The sequence below is a fragment of the Peromyscus maniculatus genome, chromosome 15 (genome assembly GCF_049852395.1).
Source record: "Peromyscus maniculatus bairdii isolate BWxNUB_F1_BW_parent chromosome 15, HU_Pman_BW_mat_3.1, whole genome shotgun sequence".
NCBI lineage: Eukaryota > Metazoa > Chordata > Mammalia > Rodentia > Cricetidae > Peromyscus > Peromyscus maniculatus.
The window spans coordinates 36,211,768-36,233,791 of NC_134866.1; the positions used below are offsets into that span (position 1 = coordinate 36,211,768).

The 22,024-nt window shown below is 43.9% G+C and overlaps 2 protein-coding genes across 11 annotated transcripts in view; both read left to right on the forward strand.

Moving 5' to 3' along the window:
- The window catches only part of Znf131 (zinc finger protein 131), a 35,234-nt gene extending 30,451 nt beyond the window's left edge, over positions 1–4,783 (forward strand). For all 10 annotated transcript variants that reach the window (XM_042261507.2, XM_076551854.1, XM_016008090.3 and 7 more), the window contains 2 exons: positions 897–1,027; positions 2,932–4,783. In XM_042261507.2, coding sequence (XP_042117441.2) covers positions 897–1,027; positions 2,932–3,615 — 815 coding nt within the window. In that variant the 3' untranslated portion in view covers positions 3,616–4,783. The remainder of the gene's footprint in view (positions 1–896; positions 1,028–2,931) is intronic.
- A 9,069-nt stretch (positions 4,784–13,852) lies between these two features.
- The window catches only part of Nim1k (NIM1 serine/threonine protein kinase), a 53,518-nt gene continuing 45,346 nt past the window's right edge, over positions 13,853–22,024 (forward strand). Inside the window, exon 1 of the mRNA XM_006989800.4 lies at positions 13,853–14,615. The gene's annotated coding sequence lies outside the window, so the exon portion shown is untranslated. The remainder of the gene's footprint in view (positions 14,616–22,024) is intronic.

Here is a 22,024-nt window from a genome sequence, read left to right on the forward strand (position 1 = left end):
ATGAGACTATGGATCTGCACATTTATGTCTTTATTTTTTTTATTGTCATCACCTAAAGTGTGATCTGGTGCATGGTAAGTGCAAAAAAGAAAAATTTTTAGGGAAAAGATAATTCTATATTTCCATAAAGCAGAGATTGATCATGATTTTTGTCTAAGGAAAAATAATTTCAAGTGTGCCAAAGCACAAGTTATAAATTGTGTTCCCCTTCTTAAGGATGTGTTAAGTCAGGCATGCCGTTCATGCCTATAGTTGTAGCACTGGAAGCTGAGGGGGAAGATTTTAGGTTTAATTCCAGCATGGGGAGCACAGTGAAACTATTTAAAAAGAAAAGAAAAGAAAAGGGGAAAGGAAACCCATGTATGGTGGCTCCTGCCTACTATCTCAGCACTGGAGAGGTAGAGGCACACTCAGAAGAATGACTATAAGAGTTTGAGGTCAGCTGGTATACATGGCAAATCTTGCCCTTCACCCTACATACACACACACCACACACTCACTCTCTCACACTCATTCACTCACTCACTTAGGAAGATGAAGATGAGCTGGGTATAGGGGTACACACCTACACACCTTTAATCCCAGCACTTGGGAGCAGAGGCAGGTGGATCTCTGAATTGGAGGTCAGCATGGTCTACAGAGCGAGTTCCAGGCCAGCCAGAGATACATAATAGAGAGACCCTGTTTCAAAGAAGACCATGATGACTAGGACCTTCAAGTTAGCCACAGGTGTGCCTCGGTGGTAGGTCATTTTTCTGGCTTGCATGAAACCTGTGATTCAGTCCCCAGCACTGCAAAAGAAAAAAGAAAAAAATTAATAACCAAAATGATGAACTCTTGTACTTGGGTTTGCTGATATTCTCAATTTATCAATGTCTTTTTATTTCTTACAATAGGTGAAAAACCTTTTGAATGTTCAAATTGTCATGAGCGGTTTGCTAGAAATAGCACTCTGAAATGTCACCTCACTGCGTGCCAAACTGGAGTAGGGGCAAAAAAGGGAAGGAAGAAGCTGTACGAATGCCAGGTATGTGTGGGTGTGTTTTGTTCTCACACAGGGAACTAATGGGCAGACCTTAGAAGTGCAGAGTAAATAGTCCCTGACTCACAAGGTTGACGTAGAAGAAGTTCTTGACAGTGGTGCAGAGAGCATTATGTGTTCAAACCCCTCTTGCTTGGAATTTTGAAATCTGACCTTTTCCTGAATCAGTCAGTGATACCCAGTAGAACGTTCTCTTAGGACATTGGGCAGCGGCAAGCCTCGGCTTCCCGTTGTTTACCGTGCAGTTACGGTAGCAAACAAAACTGATACTCTCGTGGCTGAGTCCAGTATGTGGCTTCAGAACAGCTATGAATTTGGACAAAAACAAAACTGTAAAATTCAACACGGAGGGTTTTTGTTTGGTTTTAACTTGCCCAGCTCCTGAATGTGAACTTTGTAGATGTCGGTGTCAAAGGGTTGGACATGCCTGTTTGTGTTACTCTAGTGTCTGGTAGGTTAGGTGCAGTAAATGCACTTTTGATACAACAGCGCAGTGGTGAATCGCTGTGCAACTCGAGAGTCATCAGCCCATAGAACCTCGGAAAGACTTGGGAATAAAGAAAATCTATTATTTTGTATGGGTTATTAGAATTTGGGTGGGGGGCATGTTTTCTTTTTTCTTTTCTTTTCTTTTTTTCTTTTCTTTTTCTTTCTTTTTTTTTTTTTTTTTTTTTTTTTTTTTTTTTTTTGAGACAGGGTTTCTCTGTGTAGCACTGGCTGTCCTGGAACTATAGATCAGGCTGGCCTTGAACTCTCTGAGATCTGCCTGCCACTGCCTCCCAGTGCTGGGATCAAAGGCGTGTGCCATCACCGCCTGACAGGTTATTAGAATATTTTTGTTGTTTGTTTTTATTAAACCCTAGATGATCAGTATTAATAACAATTGTCCTAAATAGCAGTCTGAAACTACAGTAGTGCTTATGGATGTCCAGGTTTAAAGACAGTCTGTCATAGCCCAGGCTGGCCTCAAACTCACTATGTGTAGCAAGGATGACCTTGAATTACAATCTTCTCGTGCTCAGGTGTGTGCCACCACACCTGGTTTTTTCGAATAATTGGTTTGGGTGTTTCTTTTTATTTACTTATGGCAGTGGGCAGACATGCTGCAGTGCATGAAGGTCAGAGGACAATTTGCAGGAGTTTATCCTCTGTGCATCCTGTGGGTTCCAGACGTGAAACTCAGGTGCCCAGAGTTGGTGGCTAACACCTTTACCATGCGCTGTCTCACCTGTCCACCGTTAGTTATTATCCTTAACCATAGGAACAACCATTACCATCTGGGAGGACAGAGAAGGCAGACAAGATACAGCTGTGTCTTCCATGATTAGTATATTTTTGTCCCAAATAATGTAGTGGGTCTAAATCTTGAAGCTGTGGGAGAAACGATGATATTATTACTTTATATTTGATACTTAATGGGAGCAATGCTAAAATGTTTCCAGAAACTAGTAAATTGTTAGTTGTATGGGCAGAGAGAGCAAATGAAACCAAGTGTGTGAAATAGCTTTGCACTAGGTATACTGGAAACTATATTCAAAATATTTTTGTAACACTCACTTTACCAGGATGGGTGATAGTATTTTGTGGGGGTTTTTTGTTTGTTTTTCCGTACTGCGGATTAAACCCAGGGCATCCCGTATGTTAGGGAAATACTCTTACTACTAAACTATACAGTCAGCCCATGTAGTATATTCTTTGTGGGTTTTTTTCTTTTTGGTCATGGTTTATCGGTGCTCAGGATTAGAGCGGATGTAGTGCCTTGTTTGTGTTTGGCAGGTTCTTCACTTAGCTAAATTCAACACCTTAGTATATTTGATGGAGGATAATGTATTCACATTTACTTCAGTTTGATATAAGTGTTATTAACATCCTCTATTTGGTGATTTCAGGTCTGTAACAGTGTATTTAACAGCTGGGACCAGTTCAAAGATCACTTGGTAATACACACTGGAGATAAACCCAACCATTGTACTCTGTGTGACTTGTGGTTTATGCAAGGAAATGAATTAAGAAGGCATCTTAGTGACGCTCACAATATTTCAGAACGTATAGTGACTGAAGAGGTTCTTTCAGTGGAAACACATGTACAGACTGAACCAGTGACGTCAATGACTATTATAGAACAAGTTGGGAAGGTGCATGTATTACCACTGCTTCAGGTCCAGGTGGATTCAGCACAAGTAACTGTGGAACAGGTCCATCCAGATCTGCTCCAGGACGGCCAAGTGCACGATTCACACATGAGCGAGCTTCCAGAGCAGGTCCAAGTGAGTTACCTGGAAGTAGGTCGGATTCAGACTGAAGAAGGCACGGAAGTGCACGTGGAGGAGCTGCACGTGGAACGGGTAAACCAGATGCCAGTGGAAGTACAGACTGAGCTTCTAGAAGCTGACTTGGATCACATGACCCCCGAAATCATGAGCCAGGAGGAGAGCGAGCCTAGCCATGCAGATGCTGCTGAGGCTGCCATGGAGGATCCTGAAGATGCTGAGGGGCTAGAGACCACCCCAGGAGAGTGTTCCCAACCTGGAGAAGGACAGGATGACAGGACGTCTGTGCCAGTTTTAGAATGAAAGAACAATTTTTAAATTTACCTTGGGGTAAACTGATGGGCAATGTGACCTTAAGCTATCAGATAAGTGGACCAAAGTTATACTATTTCCTGTTGTGCTGAACTGTTTCTATGGAAACAGACTGATGTCCTTCCTTCCAGTTAATGCCACAGAGTGGGAATATTTCTCATAATGAGTGAGAGCTTTGAGAAGTATATTTCTGGTAACTTAAATGAATTATATTCTTATTATATAGTTGGGTACGAATGCATCTATTTTCATTGTGGTAAGGGTCTCCGTATTCTCTTCCCCAGGTCATGTCCTTCCTTAAATTCTTTGCATCTTATAAAACCATTAGAATACGTCTCTTTGTATTCTAATGCATGTTAGGAAATCGAGTATGTAATGTAGGCAACACAGGCTGCATGAGGGACGTGCATTGTTACTGTGCAGTTAACGTTGGGGTCTGGCTGGCTTTATTTTGAACAACCTTCTTGTCTGTCCAGTGGTTGCAAATGCTGTCTCCAAAAACAAATGGTAGTGGCAGAATTCCTAGAATGTTAAAAAAAAAAAAAAAAAGAAGAAAAGAAAAAAAAAACCACCCTTGTGCCTTTTCAAAACCAACAAAACTTGTTCGGTAAAACACCTCTGCTTCTCTGAACGTGTGTTCTGAGGAGCAGTGTAAACTGCTCTGGTACTTGGTGTTTTTGCTTAAGGACAACTACCAATTCTTTTTCCTTTAAGTTACATTGAAAATTTTTCATTTAACGGCAGCTGAAGGGCCATTTTCAATTGGAAAAATTCATTTACATCTGTGGTAAACTTTATTTTGATGAGAAGTTGCACTAATATTTTACCACCAGATGAAAAAAACAAGTTAGATGAGCATCATTTTAAAATTAATGTATTTAAAATAAAGTACAGAGGAAAAGTATGTATATAATATATCAGGCTTTGTTTTGAATGGAATCTTTTTCCCCAATCCTTAATGTAAAGATTTTGTGCTATAACTTTTAAAGCCATACAAATAAGAGTGCTAAACTGTGGACTTAAAAGTAGGTGTGTAAATATTTTTAATCAGTATTACTTGGAAAATAAAAATATAACAACCACAAAATCAATATGCTATTTTCTTTACCTGTTAAATACTGGGAGATATTTACATTTTAAAGTAAACTTTAAAATTATGTGTTTGTGACTCTTTTCTTTTTAATTATTTCATTATTTTATGTGTGGGTGCTTTGTGTGTATGTATGTGCACCAAGTGCATGCCTGGTACTTCCAGAAGCCAGAAGATTCGTGGAACTGGAGTTAGAGATGGTTGTGAGCTGCCACATGGGTACTGGGAATCAAACCTGGGTCCCCTGCAAGAACAGCCAGCATTTTTAACCACTGAGCCATCCCTCTGATCTTTTTAATTGCCAATTTGGTTGGAGATACTTTGTGTATTTTTGTGACTGTAGTAACATGGCTCATCGATGAATTAAGATATAAGATTGTTAGTACATACTTCCTAACCCACGAGTTAGCTAAAAAGGCAAAGACACAAGTTATTTGTAGTTCTTAACTTGTAGCACAACAAGAAGTGGTATTTTTATTAGTGGTGCATATTTTAAATAGTTTTCTCCACTTTTTTAAGTGTAAGGTTTTTATTTATTTTTTATTTTATTATTATTATTATTAATTTTTTTTTTTGAGATAGGGTTTCTCTGTAGCTTTGGAGCCTTTCCTGGAACTCACTCTGTAGCCCAGGCTGTCCTCGAACTCAGAAATCTGCCTGCCTCTGGCTCCCGAGTGCTGGGATTAAAGGTGTGAGCCACTACCGCCCGGCTTAAGTGTAAGTTTAAGGGATCAGTTCAAGTAACATTTTGTTAATCATGGCATTAAATGGTAACACATCACAAAGCATACTGAAGAGGTGTTCTATGTCACTCAAGTTGACAGATTAAGTTAGGAATATGAAAGTTGTTTGTTTATATTAAGCTCGAAACAGGTAGTAAGGACTTAAGTATGTTTGCTGTGTTTGGCAGTTAGTACCTACTACAAATTTCATATTTTCCTTGAAGTTAGAAAATCTTGAGAAGTTATAACAACCTGTGTTTTAGGATGACCTGTGTTTTAGGATGACCTGTGGGTGTAGGTACGTTTTAACCCTGGCAGATCATGACCTCAAACATGTAAATTATCAAAGAAGTGTCTAGTGAATTTTGAGTGTTGTAAGCAGTGAGCCAAGGTATGAAAGTAAGCACGGTCCTCTTTGAAGAGTTCTGATCACAAAATAAGAGATCAGAGGCAAAGGCGTTTCAAAGTGTTAAAAGTATCCCTTGAGCTTCCATATTTGGCACATGAGAGGGGCAGCTAGAACTCACATTACTTTTCCCAAAAGGCTGGCATGTTCAGGATGCAGCTGGATCTGACTGGAAACATTGAGAACAGCTCACTAGGACTGAACTGTTGGATGAATAATGCTTTGTAGTTTGCAGAATATTTTGCATGTAACAAGCTCTTAAAAACAAATATAGCTAGGTGGTGATGGTTCACGCTTTTAATCCCAGCACTCAGGAAGCAGAGGCAGGCGGATCTCTGTGAGTTTGAGGCCAGGCTGGGCTACAGAACGAGATCCAGGACAGGCACCAAAACTACACAAAGAAACCCTGTCTCGAAAAACCAAAATATAAATATATAAATATATATATTGCTCCAAGTAGTAAATTGGGTACTTATTCCTAGAGTGTTTTTCCCCTCAATTCCCACTGGGGCCTTAAGCTTAGGTCTTGAGGGTGGCAGCAGATCAGTGTTTTGCATTATAGAGCTTATGTCTCCCCTACTCATTGAACAACAGTTCTCAGACACCAACTAAGTAGGTGTCCAGGATTCAGTTTTGATTACGCAGGCTCAGAGCAGAACCCTCCAAATTAAACGCTTTACATTTAATTTACAGCTTCAGACTAATGTGAGTTGTCTGAAGTTGACAATGTGTTCAACTGAAAATAGTCACACTGCCCTCCCTTCACACAGACACAGAGCCAACTGGCTGTAAGCGTTCATGCTCAGCCAACTGTGAATTGGGTGTTTCCGTGAATCCCACCCCAAAGTTCAATAGTGCCCTAAAACACCCCAGGAGCCAAGAAACATTTGCAGTATGGGAAAGGATGCAGCTCAGGAACAGAAGAGATGAATAATTAGATGTGGAGTTTTGTGTTCTGTTTGCCTCCTCCAGCATACTGATACCTTCACCAACCTCTGAGCTCCCTTATCTGAAGCTTCCAGAACTTGGCCTGATACGGTTGGTTATCCATCTTTAGTCTCTGAACTCAAATCTATCTGTAGCCCCTTTGCTTCCTCGGGTTCTGCGTGAGGCTGATAGGCTGCTGTTATGATCGGCTCCTCTGACTCCAGCACGGTCCCCTGCCAGTAGTCAGTTCACTAGTACAGGCTGGTAAGGCCAAAGGGTTATTCTAAGTTCAGAAGACATTTGTACAGTAGATTTTAATTTATATCTGCAGTTTAGCATGAGTTGTCTTTAGTGACAATGTGAGGTCATTAAGGAGTTCCCTTGAACGTAGACTTCTGATGTGGGTGGGAAATGAAAGGTTAGCCTTTGAAGTCATGAACGCTAACGTGTTAGATTTGGAGAAAGAGACCTAGGTAAAATGTATGTCATGTGTAATGTGCTCAACTGTGCTGAAGCTCTTAACAAAACTTGTCATAAAGGACTCAAGTGAGAATTGGTGCCAGACTAAACCTGCTCGCCAGCAATTAATGAAATCTTTTTGTGGGAAGCCTAGAAGTGTGTTGCTCTAAAACCATAAGAGATGGCTCTCTTATAGCCAGAATTTAAATAGTATCCAATGTCATTTATAAGAAAGTATCACAAAATGATATAAAATGAATTGGGCAGGTTTAGGCACAGGGATCCCAAAAGCTAACTGTCCTAATTCTTGTTGTTGGCCAGAAGCTAGAAATGTTCTTGGTTCTGTCCTGACCAGCGGCCAGGAATTCAGGCTGGTTTCTTGGTACCCTGCTTTCTTAAATGAGCACTTCTGCCTGGAAGCCATGAAACTCTAGTCCAGACACTGAATCCTGCTGGCAAGCAGCTTTGGAACTGGGTCTCGGGGTTTTCATGGTGGGAATGGGTTATGCTATTTCCCAGTTTCTGCCTGTCCTTGAGGGGATGTTAAGGTCTCAGCTCTTGAGGGAATGCCAGGTAGCTAGATAGGGATTAGTGGCCTTGGAAGCCTTTGAGGGCCGAACCCTCCCTCACAGTCAGCACTTGAGACCCCACTTCCCATTCCCCTGCCAACATTAGGAAGGAAATCATGATTGCCCCTTCCTAGGTTTCCTAGAAAGGGGAATACCACTGGCTCTGTTAGGGAACATGGCCTGATCTGCTCTAAAGAGGAGAGCATTGCTGTTACCTCCAGGTGAGCCTGGCGGTCACTTTTCAGAAATCCACCCCAAGGCAATCTGATTCACCTGGAATCTCACTAGAGATGGGAGGAATAATTAGCCCATTTCCCCTTCCCAGCCGACCCTTGGTGCAGCCGCTCACACGGCTTACCTCATGGTGGCGCTGCTAAGCCTCCGGTTTAGGGTTCTAGCCCTGAAAAGTGTCGCTTTTCATCTTTCTTTTGGATATTGACCCAAAGCCAAAGTCTGTTCTCCTAGCACTCTGGGCTTTCTCTCTCTTGCTCAAGTCCTCTCGACAGTGGAGCTGCTTGCCAGCTTCCATTGCTAAGCAGGCCAGATTTCTCACACCTAAACTCAAAAGACACACCCTCTTCTCTCTTTTCCATCTCCCTTTGTCCCGGCAGCTGCCGAGATTTACAGACTCCAATAAAATTGTCTCTTGAAGCTATTTAGCAGGACTAAGAACTCAAAAGGGAAGCTTGGTTTCCCTGCAACACTGATCAGCATACTTGGCTCCAGGTTGAAGTTTGAGAGCTTGGGGTTACAACTCCATGATAAGAGTGCTTGCCTAGTATGCTGAAAGGTCCTGAGTTCAAATCCCCCAGTACAGAAATAAAGAGAAGTTTGAAGTATAGTTACTACAACTGGGAGGGTGGAAACAACCCAAATTTTATAGTGATTAGCATGCCCTTTCTCAGTATCAGGGTTTTTTTTCTCTTTTTTTTTTCTTTAACTTGTATTTTAATTTTAGGAAGAAATTTCAGTGTTAACCATTAAGGAGTGAATTAAAACTAGAAGTCAGGGCAGCCAATGTAAATGCCCAGGCTTGGGGAGATCAAGGTAGAGTGTGCTTACTGCTCAAATACCTGAGCTTAGATTGCCACCATCCATGTGAAAAGCCAGGCATGGCAGCATGTCCCGTCATCCTAGTTGTGAGACAGAGGCAGGAGCATCCCAGGGACGTGCCTAGCCATTCCAGTGGAACTGGAGCTCCAGAGTAAATGGGAAACGCTGTCTCAATAAGGTGGAGCGTGATTGAGAACTCCCAACACTGATCTCTGGCCTCTTCATTTACATACACCACCCCTCACAAAACGTTTTTTAAAAAAAAGAATTCCTAGAATATCAGTAAAATTAAAGCTGACAAAGAGTTGGTGGCCTCTTAGTCACTGATGCCCTCAACTGTTTCTTTTTGTGGTTGTTGAACTATGTTTGCTAAAGTAAAAGTCACATGGTTTAGAATGAGAAAAAAAAAATTAAAACCGACCCAAAGCCATCGATCAGAAATAATTTGTTGCCAGGTGGCGGCGGCGGCGGCGGCGGCGGCGGCGGCGGCGGCGGCGGCGGCGGCGGCGGCGGCGGCGGCGGCGGCGGCGGCGGCGGCGGCGGCGGCGGCGGCGGCGGCGGCGGCGGCGGCGGCGGCGGCGGCGGCGGCGGCGGCGGCGGCGGCGGCGGCGGCGGCGGCGGCGGCGGCGGCGGCGGCGGCGGCGGCGCACACCTTTAATCCCAGCACTGGGGAGGCAGAGACAGGTGGATCACTAAGTTGAAGGCCAGTTTGGTCTACAGAGCGAGTTCCAGGACAGCCAGGGCTACACAGAGAAACCTTGTATTGAAAAAAAAATGGGGTGGGGGGGGGATAATTTGTTAACATTAGGTGAAAATCATTCCAGATTTCTCTGGGAGAAGGAGGAAGGAGGGAAGAGAAAGGGGGAGAACTTTGTAGAAATAGGATTACTGCAATTGTTTGAATTCTTTCAGTTGAATTTTGCTTGGACTTGACTATCACAAAATGAAAAGCAGGGCTGGCAGGATGGCTCAGCCTGGTCACCTGAGTTCAGTCCTCAGGAACCACCTAGCCTATTGATGAAGAGAACTGACTCCTAGAAGCTACCCTTGAACTTCCATGTGTGCACCGTGGCACGCAGAACTGCTGCTCCCCAAATAAGCAAAATTAATTAAATTTTTAAAGAAACAAAATTATGGTACACTTCAGATAAATGCCTCATTACTACAGCAATGCTAGGATTTTGTTGTTTTGTTTTCAAGATAGGGCCTCTCCTTGTAGCCTTGGCTGGCCTGGAACTTGCTCTGTAGACTAGGCTGGTCTTGAACTCACAGAGATCAGCCTGCCCCTGCCTCTGGAGTGCTGAGATTAAAGTAATGCACCATCATGCCTGGCCCACTATTCTTAAAAGGCTCTTGTAAAGTTAAAGAACAAACAGCATTCATAAATACCAATTCTTATGAAAAAGTGATTCAGTTCTACGTCTCAGTTGTCTCCCTTCAGAGAAAATGCAGAAGTAGGTTCTTGGACACTTCCCTCCTGGGCTTAGCTCTATTTCCATTCTCCAAGTACCAAAGGCTGCCAGGCTGGGCGGCTGACTAGCTATGACTCAAGTGATAATTAGAGAAAGAGAAGATGCATATGAAGCAGTTACCTAGAATGTCACACAAAGACAAAAGGTCACAGAAGACACGACAGAAGGAGAGGATCTGGTACATCTAATGTCCACTGGGAGATTCTGAGAGGGGAAAAAGAAACACCCCAGTCCATGCATTGAAATCACAGTTCCTAGTTTGCTGGTATTAGGAGGAGGGCCTCTGGGAGATAATTAGGTCATTAGTGTAGAGCTAACCTTGTAGACGAGAATAAAGTTAAACAAGAGACTCTGATCCGCCTCTGAGGATTCAATGAGAAGCCGGTAGTCTGCAGCCCATTAAACTGCCACTTCCAGAACTTGATCATGTTGGCACCCTTAGCCCAGACATCTAACTGCAGAGCTATTGACAAGAACAGTCTAAGGCAATTGATTATACAGCCCAAACTAAAACAATGTCGTTTCCATTCAAAGATACTGTTGAATTTTGCAATTTCTCAGATTTGGGTTGTACCCGGATCTGAAACAAGATTTCCCCAGACAGGCTGCACCATCTTGAGCTGCAGATTTCACTATGTAATTACAGTTTACAATCTTGAAGGAGAAGTCCACATTCTCTTCTAAGATCCGTCAAGTGTCACCAAATAGGGAAGGAGGAAGGAAAGCTAGAGGTGGGGTGCCCCCCCAAAATGGTGGGGTTCAAATTCAGTATGGCTGTGGTGTCCTGGGTGCCTTAATAACCGGGAAATGAGAGTAGAATGGCCCTATTTCTCCTTGAATAACAGGCGCACAAACAAGTAGAGAGAATTCTGAACACACCTGGATCCCAACTCCTTAGGCACTGGTGAAAGTAGCCCACTTAGCCACTGACCCCCACCCCCAACTTCCCAAGCTTCCTGACCAGATTAATAAAACGTAGTTCATTGTTGCTAGGGATGTTATCTCACCAATTCTCCCTGTTCTGAGATTACAGACAGGAGCTGAAGCTTGACATCAAAGGTGTCACCAGTTAGTAGAGTAGAGCTAGATGACAAGACACAGTTTTATGACCCCAAAGGCTGACCTTTTAGCCATCATCAGTATTTCTTTTTTCCCTTTTTTTTTTTTTTTTTGTTTTTCAAGACAGGGTTTCTCTGTGTAGTTTTGGTGCCTGCCCTGAATCCTGCTCTGTAGACCAGGCTGGCCTCGAACTCACAGAGATCTGCCTGGCTCTGCCTCCCAAGTGCTGGGATTAAAAGTGTGTGCCCCCGCCGCTGCCCGGCCATTATCAGTATTTCTTAAAGCAAAACCCAGTTCTCTTGTACTTTAAGCTGACACAGGGAAGAAATGGTCACAAACCACATTTCTTTTTTTAAAATGTGTAAGTTATTTTTATTTTATGTGCATTGGTGTTTTGCCTACGTGTATTCTGTGTGGGGATGTCAGAAACCCTAGAGATGGGGTTATGAACAGGTGTGAGCTGCCACATGGATGCTGGGAATTGAACCCAGGTCCCCTGGAAGGGCAGCCAGTGCTCTTTACCACTGAGCCATCTCTCCAGCCCCTAGAAACCACATTTCACTGAGTTTCCCAAGAATCACGAACCTGCCTACATTGATAATAGGGGCTTCGTTTCACAAAATCTTTTGAAAACTATTTTTCTAGCAAATACTTTTATAAAGAATATGCCCATTGCAGAAAAAGATAAAAAGAATCCTGGGATTAGTTAAGAAGAGCTTTCAGGTCACTGGCAATTCCAGGCATCGAGGTGCATTTCCAGATACACATCAAAGACTTGTCTTTTCTCTTTCAAACTTCTCACTCACTCACTATGTACAAAATGTTTCCTGAACTTCCTAAGGGATGGGTGTGGTGGCACATGCCTGTAATCCCAAATCTTTGGGAGACCGAGGATGGAGGATTTCCTTGAGTTCAAGTCCAGTCTGTCTTACACACCAAGATGCTATCTTTAAAAAAAAAAAAAAAAAAAAAAAAAAGAGGGTTGGGGATTTAGCTCAGTGGTAGAGCGCTTAAGCGCAAGGCCCTGGGTTCGATTTTCAGCTAAAGAAAAGAAAAGAAAAGAAAAGAAAAGAAAAAGTCAGAGCTCTGCATATTGTAGTGTAATCACCCTACTACTGAACGGACTTTGTAGGAGAAAACATTTTTTTTTTTCAGGTTAAGGGAATCAAATGTGTCCCCCTCTTCTGTGGCCGAGGAATCCCAGAATGCCAAGGGAAGAGACGGGTCTGATTTGGAAAGAGGAGACAGCTCAAAGAACATTGAGAATGCAAGGGGCTGGTGGAGTGAAGTCTGGCAAGCACAACTGAGAAGCAGTTTCTGACTGATTCTACGTTTTCCTTGCTCTGTGGGAGCATGGCGTGAGGGTTTTGCCACTGTGCCTGTATGTCTGGCCTGGGATTTGAGGGTCCAGGTTTTCTATATAATTTTCCCATAAAAAATGTTATCTGTGTACTGGCATGTTTCGAGACTCAAGGGGGCCCTTCAAATCTTTTTTTTAAATGTGATACTTATCTTTCATTTTATTGTTTTAGAAAGAAAATAGGCTGGTGGCGGCATGCAGTACTTTAAGAGTCTTAGTTTTGTAGACAGAGAACCCTTATCCTGCACCAGCAGAGGAGAGAGTTGTGGAAGCAGTCCTTCCGGGGTCCTGGCTTCCCTGCGCATGGCCAGTGCATGGAGCTGTCCAAGGTTTTTCTGTCTTGGCCATACTGTTACTGACCTCTTTAAGGGGAGCACACAGGAGGCGGAGGCAGGAAGGAAAGGCCTTGACTAAATCTGGAGTCCCAGCCGGCCCCAGCATCGTGCAGCTTGGCGACGTCGAGTGAGTCCTATGTCTGTCTGTCGAGTGAGTCCTATGTCTGTCTGTCATGTGGGTCCTATGTCTGTCTGTCGAGTGGGTCCTATGTCTGTCTTTGCTTCAGTTTCTTTTTCTGCTAAAACAGGATGGTCACACCAGAACCTAACTCAGATTGGTGTGAGGCGCTCAACTGTAAAATTATTTAATACAGTGTCTGGCAAAGAGAAAAAAATTAAAAACAAAAAACTTCCGGTCCCCTAATTTCTGCCTCATCAGGATTTTAGCTGTAGATTCTTTTGATTCTTGTAATTTTGCCCTGGCATTCAGGAATACTTGGGGTGGGCAGCAAGAACACTTGGACAAATTGCTCACGGAACTGAACTTAAGACTCCCAGGTCTGGCTTGGCCATTAAAACCATGTGCGAGACTCTTGCTAAGTTGACTGATTTTTCTGAACTCGGTTTCCTCCTCTTTTAAATCAAGCACTTTAACTCCAGGAGTTGTCGTCTACGTTCTGTGACCCCGGAGTCAAATTCCCAGCTCTGCACTCAATCCGGTCGCTTGGCGTCCTTATTCATAAACTAGAGAAATAGTAGGTGGCACCCACCACCAGCTAGCATATCACAGCCGGGAGCCGACAGGCGACACCGGACGTAGCCGCACCATGAGAACTAGGCCTGCCGTGTACAAGGGATCCAGGCAGAGGATGACAGGAGCGCTTCTCTTTCTGCAGAGCTTAAGCCCTGCCAGACTCACCCGGAGGAGCTGTCTGTCTGTCGCGCGCGCGGTGCTTTGCTGGAAGCCCCTGCTCTGCTGGAAGGATTACAGGGTTGTGTCGCGGTCATTTAGAGGCAAGGGATGGGAAGGCTGGGTCGGGAGCGCGCAGGAGCTGTTTCGGCAAGGTGTTCCCGTTGACTCGCTTTCTGCTGCGTCTCCGCTTCCCATCCCTCGCTCTAGGAGGGATACACTGTGCAGCAGGCCCGAACCCCCTCCCGGAAAATCTGCAGTGGGTGTCCCCCCCACCCCACCCCACCCCCTCCCGCCACACAACTACACACTCCCCTCCCTTCCGCTCCTCCCTCTTGGCTGCCATAGAAACCAGCCTGCCAGGTCCAGGCCCGCGTCGCGGCGGTGGCCATCCAGTCTCCTTTTCCCGGCTCCCCAGAGCCAGCCCCCGGCTCGGGATTGGTCCTGTTCTGGACGCTGAGGGGCACTGGGCTCTGGTGGCGGAGCCTGGAGCCGACAGGCAGCGGGGTTTGCCACAGCCCTGTGGGTCAGATCTGCTGCTCATCACGGCTCGCAGAGCCTTAGGAGAGAGAGAGAGAGAGACCCAGACGTCTGCGCCCGGGGACACCCACGAGCCTGCTCCAGCGCCTGCCACTCTGCGCGCCTAGCCGGGCCGCACAGCGAGCTCCCCAGGCGGCCTCCTGACTGAGGTAAGCGGGGCTCGGAGCCAGCGCCCGGGTCGCCCCAGCCTCGCCACCCCCAGGCTGCCGATGTGCGTGGTTAGAAAGAGGCACTTCTCCAGGACCGCAAGGGAGAAAGGGAGACACAAGTTCTGATCCGCGTGGGGTTAGGGAGAAGGTTAAGCGCTCCTGGGGACGTCCACCGGGTCAATCAGCAAGCTGAAGATGGGGACATTGGCACCAGGGAGCGGGCTCCCACCCCTGTGTGCAGGGCCCTGGTCTGGGCGCTCGTGTGCACCCCTCTGTGGGTACGGTGCGGTCACCCGTGTCTGCGTGCGTGCCCACACGTGAGCCAGAGGGCAGCCGAGCGCCTCCCGTGTGCACACACCGGTTCTCTGGCCCGCAGGCGCCAGCCCAAATCTGTAAGTTTGTGACTAGGGCTGAACTGAGCACCTGTGTGACCTGGATTAGCAGTGGACCCAACTTCTCACGGGTGTGGCCCGGGGAAGGAGGAGGCACGAATCCTCAAGGACACCACGCACCAGAATCCTCCCCTAGAGAATGGTGCTTTGGGAAGATCCAACTAAGTCAGGAGGAACTTCCTTGCTCTTCCCGGGTATCTCTCCGGGATTGTTACAATGGAGGTAGAGGACTTGGAGGTCCAGTCGGGAAGGGATCTCAACAGAGTCCGACGGAGAAGCCAAGAGATCGATTTCCCCCCCTTTCCCCTCCTCCTCCTCCTCCTCCTCCTCCTCCTCCTCCTCCTCCTCCTCCTCCTCCTCCTCCTCCTTCTCCTCCTCCTCCTCCTTCTCCTTCCCTCTTCCTCACCCTTACTCTCCCTTTTCCAGTTTCCCCCACTCCGGAGTGTAGACAAGAGGGCTCTATGTTAAACCCACCCTCCCCCACCCCATCTCAAAATAAGGGCGAATGAATCACATTCTAAATGCTCATGGTGTAATTCAGACAAGTTTGGAAATTAAACAAATCGCGTTTGCACTATGGGGCCTGGGGCATCCAAAGGGAAACAAACAAAACCAGACGAACAAAAATTTGTTCCAAGTTACGATTTCAAACGGGAATGTAAAAACGGGTATTTGTTTATCGTAAAAGGAATTTTTTTAAAAAAATGTTTGAAAATCCGTATACACAGTTTGCATCATCAGCATTCGGTGTGATTCACAGAAGCACTTCAGGAGATGGTTTCTGTTAGTGTTGCAAAAGCCCTTCTAATTTTGGTTGCCATGGTAACTAGAGAAGGCGCCCTGCACTTAGAGAGAGGCTGCCTGGCTGGAACCAGGAACTGTTCCTAAAGGGAACATGTCCCCTCCGGTCGCCACGGCAATAACCGAATTCATAAAAAGATACGTTTCTTTTACTTGGAGTAAACTTCACGCCATGTTTTTGTGGGGTTTAAGGTTTTTTGTTTTTGTTTTTGGCTTTTTTTTTTTCCCTTCAAATTTCAGTCTGTGCTTCAGACCTTTCCCTCACAGACAAGAAAGAGTAAACACTGCCCTCCAGCAAGTCAAATGGCCATCACTCCCGAGGGTCCGGTTCTCTTCCCACACTAACAGAAGACAGAGGAGCTGTTTGATGCTCAAGGAATCCTGGCCTGGGTTCAGACCGGCCTCTGTATTTAGCAGTTAAATTTGGAATTCTAATTAGCTTTCTAATTAGTAGCCGGAGAATGTAGGTGGGGGGCCTGGCAGAGGCTACTGGGGGAAAAGCGGAGCCCTGCTCTCCACAGATTGGTGTTTGGTGGGGCTGTCGAATGTGCTTAGTAAAGCTCTCCTGCATTTATTTTTGGACTGACCACTATTAAGTGGTAAGCCTGGAAAAACTTTCAAGAAAGGCCTTTTTCTGTTAGGGAGAAATGTGGCCGGGGTTTTGGGCTCCAGTGTGTGCTGTTCCTTATTTAAGCTGCATTTAAAATAAAGACAGTTTTGTATGAACCTAAATTTCCCAGTCATGATTACAAATAGGTTATAGAACTCTCTACGATCTCATTTAGCCTTAGGGTTTTAGTTCAGAAAGATTAATTTGGGACAAACAGTGGTACCTCACTTAACACTTTCATCAGCAAATGTCAGTGCCGTTCAAGATATAATTCTTCAACAGCTACGGTTTCTTTGATTTCTAGGCACCGATCTCACTCATCGGTAGTATATGAATGGAAATTTTGAAAGCTTCTAGACTTACAGTATTAAAAGGGAAAATACAGAGATTATGTCTGAGTAAAGTCACGTTTCCAGCCACATACAGAGTGCCATTTGGGGGATCTGAAAAATATAGATTTAAAGCTGGGCGGTGGTGGCGCAGGCCTTTAATCCCAGCACTGGGGAGGCAGAGGCAGGAGGATCTCTGTGAGTTTGAGGCCAGCAAGAGCTACAGAGTGATTTCCAGGAAAGGCGCAAAGCTACACAGAGAAACCCTGTCTCAACCCCCCCCCAAGTGTACACACACACACACACACACACTTAAATTCAACTTCAACCTGTACTTCTCTAGGGTTAAAGAACCTTCATGAATTGTCTGATTTTTCTAGAATTGGTTATAAATCTCAGAAGAAAACGTTCAAGTCACTTATGATAATAGTCAACAGCCGGAATGAAGTCCAGTTTAGTTTTTAAATTGCCTTGAATAGCTTCAAGGTTAGCTCAGCCACTGCAATACGTAATATTGACCAGTTGTACAGGGGGGCAATCTGCAGTCGAAAGAAAAAATGATTTCAGCTAGCCTCCTGGGAAAATGAAACAAAAATGTAAGCCACTTGGCAGGCTTAAGATGGGTATCAGTCAAGAAAATTCGGGTGAGAGAGAGAGATGGAGGGGGTGGTGGAGAAGTTCAGGGCAGAGGAAAGAGAAAAGCTGTAAGGAAAGTCTTAAGTGAGGAGAAAGCAGATCAGGACAAAGTGAGTGGAAGAGAACATTGAGGATAAAGAGGATCACACAGAAGGGAAGCCATGTTGCATAACCAGAATCTAAAAAGCATTCTGCTCTTTGTTCTGGACTAGAGCATTGACACTAAACATTTATTTTATTTTTATTTACACGTCTGTTTGTGTTGAGGGTGTGTGCGTGTGAGTGCAGGTGCCCCGAAGGGTCAGTTGCCCTAGAGTTGTTGTGAGCCTCCTGATGTGGGTACTAGGAACTGAACTCAGGTCCTCTGGAGGAGCAGTATTATGCTCTTAACCGCTGAGCCATGTCTCCAGCTCCTACTACTGATATTTTCTAAGCAAGGGCTAGGTATCCTATTTAGCAAAAAGAAGTCCTGTGACCTACTCAGAGAATCCCTGGGGATCTAGAGTGCCCAGGGAAGGGCAGTGCATTTTGCTCCCTGTTTCAGTGATCTTCAAGGCTGCCGCTCTCTCTCCTCTGGGTCTGTTGGGCTAGATGCCTGCTGAATCAATCTTTAGACACCAGGAAATTTTCTACTTATTATTAGTTAGAATCATTTTGTTGAGAGAATTTATAGACACACTTTCAATATGCGATTGCAGATTCTTTTTTTAACTTTCGAAATAGTGTTTAATTTGTCATCAAAATAATAAGTTCATTTAATTCTAATCACTTAAACCACATTAAAAGATTGTAATAATAACACTCATACTCCCCAAATATAATCACTGTAGTTTTTAGCAGTTTGATCATTTACCTTCCTATATCCAAATAATCTTCTTATGTTGCTGGGTTTTGATTTTAATAGTTTTAGACATAGTCTACTGAGTTACTCTTATTATGGGTAAGGATTTAATTCTCTTGCTCTACACCTTCCAACTCACTTCCTCCATTTTTTGTGATACAGTTTGTAGATGAAACTCAGCTACATCCTCATTAGTAAAACCTTTATCTGATAATGACAGACATTGGGACCAAGGACATGGCTCAGTGGGCAAAAACACTTGACCTGTACGCCTGGAGACTTGAGTTCCAATCCCCAGAAGCCACATAAAGCCAGAACTGGTGGTGCATGTGTTTATAACCCCGCGGAAGGATATGGAAGGCAGAGACTGGAGAATTCCCAGAAAGCCCTAGGTTCAATTCCCAGCAACCACATGGTGGCTCACAACCATCTGTAACGAGATCTGGTGCCCTCTTCTGGCAGAACACTGTATACATAATAAATAAATACATCTTTAAAAATACTCTAAAAAAGAAACCAGAGGAATTGTTTGCAAAGGTTATCAGCCATTGTTTGGGTTACCTGGACTTTATGCAGTGGGAAGGGGAGAAAGAGTTAGGGGCTAAAGTCATGTTCTACAACAGTAGGAATAGTTGCAGGGAGCAGAGGTCTTGCCTGGACCATAGTGGAGAATTCTGTCCTCCAACATCTCCATTAAATCATATCAGTGTGCTAGATCCACACTGAACTTCCACGGCTATGGCTGTGCACTAACTGTCCACTGCCCTTCCAAGTTGTAAACCATGATTGGATTTCTCTCAGCCTTTTCCTCCCTCTGTTTTATATGATTTTTGGAGAAAACACTTACTTATTTATTTTTGTTGCCTTAATTTTTTAAGAACCCATTGCCACTTCTTGCCAAATATTCTCATGGCTGTGGAAACACCTATTCTTAGTACGTTCCTCACATTCAAATGCATCTGGAAAGCAGTGGTCCTTTCCCGACCTCCTCTCGAAACACAGGGCTATCAGTTCTCCAGTCCCAACAAGTTCCTTACCAGTTAGTTGCCGTGCATGTTTGTGTTCTGAGAGATTCCTCGTTCTCTCGTTTGTTTTTTCCATTCTTAGTTTACTGCCTCCTTTTATGAAGCACTTGTTTTAGTAGCTTAATTTTTTTTTTTTTTTAAACTGAGCAGTGGTGGCCACACCTTTAATCTCAGCCTTTAATTCCAGGGGGAGGCAGAGACTAGTCTGGTCTACAGAGTGAGTTCCAGGACAGCCAGCGTTACACAGAGAAACACTGTCTCAGAAAAACAAACAAACAAACAAAAAAACCTGAGGAAAAAAAATGTTTATGTGTATGAGTGTTTTCCTGAATGTGTTTTCTGTACTATGTTCATACCTGGAGCATGTGGAGGTCAGAAGAGGGTGTCGATCCCCTGGAAATGGAGTCACAGACATTCAGAGTTGCTATGTGGGTTCTGGGAATCAAACCCAGGTCCTCACAAGAGCAGCCAGTATTCTTAATTCTGAGTCATCTCTCCACATTCTGTTGGTGGCTTCTTCTCCTCCTTCTTTTCTTCTTCTCCATCTTCTTTCTCTTCCTCTTTCTTCTTTCTTCTTCCTCCTCTCTTCTTCCTCAAGATTTCTTTTCTTTTTTTTGAAGATCTGTCTACTCAAATACAAAGTGAACAGATTAAATTATTCTGGTTTCAACTTCTAAAAGTCCAGGCACATGCTTGGGTTATAAGAAACCATTATTCAGCTCGTCTGCTTGGACCCTCAGATTAATTTTATGTAGAGAAATTAAGAATACTTCAGAGAAGCCAGGCAGTGGTGGCACATGCCTTTAGTCCCAGCATTCAGGAGACAGAGGCAGGTGGACCTCTGTGAGTTTGAGGCCAGCCTGGTCTTCAGAGTGAGTTCCAGGACAGCCAGGGCTGTTGCACAGAGAAACTCTGTCTCGAAACAAACAAACAAACAAACAAACAACAAAACAAAGAATACTTCAGAGAGAGAAAAAACGTGAGGGGATCATAAAGTGCCTTTAGTTCAACTTAGCAAATTGCCATATGCTTTCTGCTGAGGGAAGACATTTCCTCAGTGCTGAGGAAGGAAGGTCAGTGTGAAGAACATGGGCTAGGGCAAGGGATGCACTCAGTGGAGAAGAGTCTCTCTCTCTCTCTCTCTCTCTCTCTCTCTCTCACACACACACACACACACACACACACACACACACACACACACACACACACACACACACATCCCCCCCAACAAAACCCAAACCCCAGCTGTGAGGGAAGAAAGACTGACAAGGAAGAAACAAAGGTTTATTTTAGCTGTGGCAGTGACAGTTGTCTATGGTTCTAGCTACTCAGGAGGCTAACGAACAAGAACCCAGGAGTTTAAGGTCAGCCTGGGCAAAATTAAAAAAGACATTACTACAGATTCTGAGTTCTTTGCCTGTGTTCAATGACCCTAATGGCTTATCTGGTTTAAAGATCAGAGCTGCAAACTCCAGAGAGCCAAGAGCTGGTTAATAAAAGTAGATTTCAGTATCCTTCATGTTATAATGAATAAAATACCGAGTTAACCCCAGCCAAAGGAATAACTACATCTAAATAACTGTCCAAAGAAACTAGTAATATATATTCCTTTCTAGAACCTCATATATTATTCTTTATTTTTTGTTAGTTTTTACTGGTATTCACGTGGCACCTACTATGTCCTTTTTCATTAGATGCCTGGATGTACTGAAGATATGAAGAAGGCTAGTTTTGTACAGGCTGAACATAATTTGTATGCGAATGTGTTCAATGGGCATGCAGATAACTTAGCAATTAACATCAAGTAAGTAGAGGGGAGAAAATAACACGAAAGCGCTTCTCCTGAGAGTTCTGAATAGTTTTTAATGCCTCTCATCATGTCTACCTGCCAACAAGGACAGTTTGACGTCTTTCTTCGCTGTTTATATCCCTTGATTCCCTTCACCCGTCTTCTTGCTCCAGCTAAGACTTCAAGCACTATACTGAACAGAAGTGGAGAGAGGAATCTTTGTCTTGTTCCTAATGTTAGCAGAAATGCTTTTGGTTTCTCTACATTTAGCATGATGTTGGCTTCTTGTAAATTGCCTTTATTACATTGAGCTATGTCTCCACATGTCTGGTCTCTACCGTACTTTTATCGTGAAGGGATGGATGTTGAATTGTGTGAAGAGGCCTTTTCTTTTCTTTTTTTTTCTTTCTTTCTTTTTGCATCTAACAAGATGGTGATGTGGTTTCTGTATTTGGTGGAGTACAATTAATAATTTACATAATTTACATACGTTGAACCATCTCTGCAACTATGGGATGAAACTGACTTGGTCATGGTGAGTAATCTTTTTGATGTGCTCTTGAATTTGGTTTGCAAGCATCTTATTGGGAATTTTGGCATGCATGACATTATGTATGCTAATTTTCTTTTTGTTTTTTGTTGTTGTTGTAGCTTTGTCTGTTTTCTGTAGCAGAGTAATGCTGGCCTCATAAAAATACTTTGGAGATGTTCCTTCCTTTTCTGTTTTAAGGCATATTTGAGGAGTATTGATGCTAAGTTTTTTTTTTGTTTTTTGTTTTTTTTTTTTTTTTTTTGACGGTCTGGTAGAATTCTGTGCTATATCCATCTGGTCCTGGGCTTTTTTTAGTTGGGGATTTTAAATTACTGATTCTATCTCAGTGGTTGTTATGAATCTATTTAAATTTATTTTCTTCATTTTGATTTAATTTTGGTAGGCCATGTATATCTAGAAACTCATCCATCTCTTTCAGTTTTCCAGTTTAGTG